Source organism: Mustela erminea, chromosome 6 (assembly GCF_009829155.1).
Source record: "Mustela erminea isolate mMusErm1 chromosome 6, mMusErm1.Pri, whole genome shotgun sequence".
NCBI lineage: Eukaryota > Metazoa > Chordata > Mammalia > Carnivora > Mustelidae > Mustela > Mustela erminea.
In genome coordinates, this window is record NC_045619.1 from 14410386 (window position 1) to 14415389 (window position 5004).

A 5004-nucleotide genomic window follows, 5' to 3' on the forward strand; every position below is an offset into this window, starting at 1 on the left:
AGAGAGAGAGGAGGAAGCAGGCTCCCTGCTGAGCAGAGAGCCCAATACGGGAATCGATCCCAGGTCCCTGGGATCATGACCTGAGCCAAAGGCAGAGGCTTAACCCACTGAGCCACCCTGGCGCCCCAAATAAATAAAATCTTTTTAAAAAAATCTCTCAAGGCATTTTTACCCAGAGTAAAATTCTTTTTTTTTTTTTTAAATTCTATTTATTTATTTTGGGGGGAGGGGTGGAGGAAGAAGGAGAGAGAGAATCCTAAGCAGACTCCCCGCTGAGCATGGAGCCCACGTCTCGGCTTGATCTCATGACCCTGAGATCATGACCGGAGCCAAAATAAAGAGTCGGACACTTAACCGACTGAGCTGCCCAGGCGCCCCTGGAATAAAATTCTCTTTTAAAATTGCCTTTGCAGAGGCACCTGGGTGGCTCAGTGGGTTAAAGCCACTGCCTTCAGCTCGGGTCATGATCCCAGTGTCCTGGGATCGAGCCCCACATCGGGCTCTCTGCTCCATGCGGAGCCTGCTTCCTCCTCTCTCTCTCTGCCTGCCTCTCTTCCTGTCAAATAAATAAAATCTTAAAAAAAAAAATAAAATTTCCTTTTAAAATAAAATAAAATAAAATTGGCTTTTCTTTATAAACCACTCATCTCCACAAGGTATATTGTATTTATTCACCCATTTTGTGCATTTATTTTAGGGAAGTAAATAAAGAAAAAAAATCTTTATTTCGTTTTCCTGTATTTAAAAGCAACCACAGTATATAAACAAAATGTACTCTTTCATTGTTATTACTCCCACGGTAGAAAAGAGAACATCCAGGTGCCGGCCATGGCTGAAGCAGAATGAAGGAACGGAGAGCGTCATTAGCCCTTACGGAAGACCCTTAAAAAGTTTCTCAAGGTTCTGAACAACTTGGTGCATTACCCTCTCCTCCAGCTCAGCCAGGGAGGTAAGATGGGTGTTTTCCTTTCCACACCGCCCCCAACAATAAATACATCTCAGGGAGGCTTGCTTCACTGAAACCTTTACAAGGAATAACCACCTGCCTGAAGACCAAAATGGATTCATGACAGATGTCCGTAAGGCTGTAACCAAGGAATGGGCAAGGGCAAGCTTCCATCTTACTCCTTCAAACCCAACATCTCTGCCACGTTCTTAAGAAAATGTAAAGATTTGTTGTGAATCACTGCAAAACATTTATCTGTGTCTCCAGAAACACAGAATCCATTAGAACTCATTGTTACAAATATTAGTAATTATACGGCTTAACAGGGATGCAGCTTCCACAGGTCAAGTCATGTCCCCTGGAAATTTACAATAGAAGGCAAAATCCTAATACCATGGGGTTACTCTGTCTTCCTTCTAACACACTGAAGAAATCACACTAACTCCACCTAGAGATCATTTTCAATCAGGCTCCCCTTCCCATAGTATATAGGTAATAGTATTTTGTACGAGTACAAGTAAGAGTGTTTTCTCCAAAGGATGATAACACGACTAATTTACCTTTGGATAGTACCTTGCAGATTACCATGGTCTTTCATCTACATTTCTCCTGTGAAACAGTACAGATGAGGAAACGGAGTTGCTGCACGATTAAGAAGTTTGCTATGTCACTCCACTAGCAAACAAATGCGCAAGGGAGGACAGGGAACCAGACCCAGCAAGTCTGGGCTTCAGGGTCAAACTCTGGATGGACTCTCAGCTCAACTAACCCTAGCAACACAAACCTGGGCAAGGCCCCGTTTTTTAACCACATCACATGTGTAATACTCACCTCGCAGACCAATGAGAATGAACTAGGGCAACATGTAAAAAGCACATGACAGAATTTCTGGCTGATAAAAGATATTCATTGCATATTGGCTTCCCTCAGTTGACACAGCTATAAAGTGGAGGTACTAAAAAACCTAGCTCATGAGGCCCCTGTGGGGATTAAACCATGCCCTGTAAGGGCTCACCAGGAGTAGCTTTCTCTCCTTGTCCATGTCCTGGCCTGGCTCCCCACCCCCATATCAGGCCTGCCTGATATGGAAAGGTCAATTCAAGATACTAGAAAACAACTTTAGAGAGAGGAAGTTTATCTTCATAGGTCAGCAAGCATTTTACTTATCTGCTGAATTTCATAATTGTCCTTAAGACAAAATGGACCCAAATTAAATGTTTTTCAAAGACCAGGAACAAAGCCAAAGTCACTAGATAATTTCATTATACCCAGAGGCCCTCATGGTGATGAGATTTTGAGAACATACCAGTTTCAGTCCACCTTGTTCAACCATCTACGCAGTTCCTATTTTTCTTTTTCTTTTTCTTTTTTTTAAATCAGGGGTGTTACTTTAGTTTAACCAAAGGTTAGATGAAGTGAGAACTACAGAGGGGGATGGAAAGAAAAAGGAAAACCAGTGGGTAGAAACAACTGAGAAGTTTTCAAACAAATCTGAGTTCTCTTTCAACCAGATCATGTACAGTAACATGTTACTTCCTGAATGTTAATGAAGTTTCCAGATGGCCACTTCTGGATAAGATAAAGCTGATAGTATCAAACGATGGCCCCGGTCTTCTCCAGCACCACCGTGCACGCAAGTGCGTGTTTGCTCAAGCGTCAACTTAGAGTCACCTTCACCCAAACGGACGGTGTCAGTTAAATTTCAAATACAATTCCCAAAGGAAAGCATGCAGGAAAACGTTCCTCTTGCCCTAAGGGCTGTGATTTATTCATTTATTTATTTGTAAAGTTCTTTGGTTGGGTTGAATTTGATTCGATATTCGTGTACCTAACGTACCCCACCCCGCGGGCTGTGGGACATATTTCCCATTGTCGCCGCCCTCTGAGTTTTTAGAATACTCGTTTTTAGAATCCGGTGCTCAGAATCCGGCTCCGTGTGCCTTTGAGAAGTACCGTGGAAGAATTTCCGTCATGAGCACCTTTAAGCTTGCAAGCGCATGACCAGTAAGGGGGGGGGGGGGGGATGGGGGAGGGGAGGAGGGCAACCAGAATGTCAAAATAACACTTTTCCTCCGCAAAACACGCATTTCTCGTTCCTAAGATTTAGTCGTGGAGGGAAAAACCGCATTAGAAATGCAAACCATCCCGGGCGAGACTCTTCGGCCAGACTCCCAGGCCGCGGGGGGCGCGCGGGGGGACCGGGCCGGGGCCCGGCGCTCGCTAGCTGCCCGCCTCCTCGGGCTCGCTGCAGGGCGAAGGCGCCGACGAGGCCTTGGACTCGCCGTCGCTGTTGCACTCGGCCGGGCGCGGGGCGCGGGCGCCGGCGGGACCCTCCGGCCCCCGGGCGTGGCGCTCCAGCAGCTCCTGGAGGTGCCTGATGTAGCCGATGGCGGCACGGAGCGTCTCGACCTTGCTGAGCCGCCGCTCCGCCAGCTCGCGGGGCAGGTGGGCTCGCAGGCGCGCGTAGCCCTCGTTGACGCAGCGCACCCGCTGCCGCTCGCGCTCGTTGCGCCGCCGGAGGAAGGCGGGCTCGAAGGCGCACTCCAGCGGCAGCGGCCGGCACGGCGGCCTCGCGGCGCAGCCCCCGGGCCCCCGCGCCCAGCACGCGGCGTCGGGACGGGAGACCCTGGGGGGGTCCCTGAGAGGGAGGCGGGGTGGGGTCCCCGGCAGGTCCAAGGGCACCGTGCGGAGGTGGTAGGGCAAGGGCGGCAGTGCGGCCGGCTTGCGCTTCTCCATCCCTCGCCGAAAAGCCAACAGATCTCCCGAGGGACTAATCGCTGACGAGCTGAAACTCAAATAAATCTTCGAGGCGAAGATGCTGGTCCATTCAGACAGCCCGGCACGGCCGATCTGCCTCTAAAGAAGTTTCTGGTTCCAGGACAGGAAGCTTTCCTAAATTCATTGCACTCCTCGATCATTTATAAAGATCCAGACGGAGGGGACAGGCAAAGATTTAGGACCCCCCAATGCACACTTCAAACCCTGTCTTCCCCTCTGATCTTCTTATTTCAACAGATAACAAAAGGGATGCTTCTGCTCGGTCCCCTCGCCTGGGAATGGGAGCGTAGACCAAACAGAGTAATCTTCCAAAAATCACCCAAGCTTTTCAATTACTGTAATCCACCCGCTCTGGGTCTTCAAGAGCATAGGAATCTTCCCGCTTTCAAAAAAAGCCCCTCCCAGGAACCCACAGAGGTGGCGGCTGAGCGAAAGTCTACCAGAAGCTTTCTCCTTGAAAATCAAAACTTGACTGCCCTTTGCGGTTTCCGGCGTCCAGGGCTAATGGAAAGAGCTTTTCAGACTGTTTGCAAACACTTGCCCTGGTTCTTCCATTTCTGTGGAGGTGGAGGGAAGACCTCATCAAAGGAAAGACTGCTCCCTTGTGGTTAAAAGATGTGTCAAGCAAAGGGGGACCTCGGGGAGATGCTTGAGGGTTTCTTCTCCAAAACCCAATCTTTTAAAAATCCCAGTTTGACATTTTTCGAAGAGAGGAGGGAGGGAACATACCTTAGCGACGAAGGTAAGTGTCCGAGTATTACGATCCTGCTTGCGTGGAACGCAGGACTTTTTTTTTTTTTTTCCCCCTGTGTGTGTTACTTTTTAAGAGCACATCAAAAGGTTGAACAGTAACAAACACTTTTAGTCAGTTATTCTCACGGTGCTTACTGTAAACACAGGTTCAACCCTGCTTCCCGAGCTCTTCTAATCCCACCCAGGATATAAGACCATTTTTCCATAGTGCAAAAAGTGTATTTCTATTGTATTCTTCCTTTTGTCTTAAAAACAAAGATGCAATTTATTTTCTCCCTTGGGGGCAGGTGAAGAGCCCCAGTTCCAGGGATAAAGGATGATGGCTTTGAAGACTTGTCTTTTTAACATACCACCAAAAAAAAAAAAAAAGAATAATTAATCCATCCATGTTGGTGAAAGGCTTTGAAGATGAAAGTGTCATTAAAAACCCAACAGTGCTGGTTAATGTCAAAAAGTGTGTTATCACACTGAAAATCAGATTTCTTGTTCTGCAAACCCAGCACATTAAAGGCAGCTTCTACTTTTAA

The 5004-nt window shown here is 47.7% G+C and overlaps 1 protein-coding gene across 1 annotated transcript; it reads right to left on the minus strand.

Moving 5' to 3' along the window:
• Positions 1–676: 676 nt before the first annotated feature.
• ASCL4 (achaete-scute family bHLH transcription factor 4) lies at positions 677–4027 on the minus strand. The gene has a single exon (XM_032346476.1). It carries the CDS (start codon positions 3680–3682, stop codon positions 3167–3169), a length of 516 nt encoding a protein of 171 aa, XP_032202367.1. The 5' UTR covers positions 3683–4027; the 3' UTR covers positions 677–3166.
• Between the last annotated feature and the right edge of the window lie 977 nt (positions 4028–5004).

Coding starts and splice junctions, on each gene's coding strand:
- ASCL4 (XM_032346476.1), bottom strand. CDS start 3,682: ATGGAGAAGCGCAAGCCGGCCGCACTGCCGCCCTTGCCCTACCACCTC.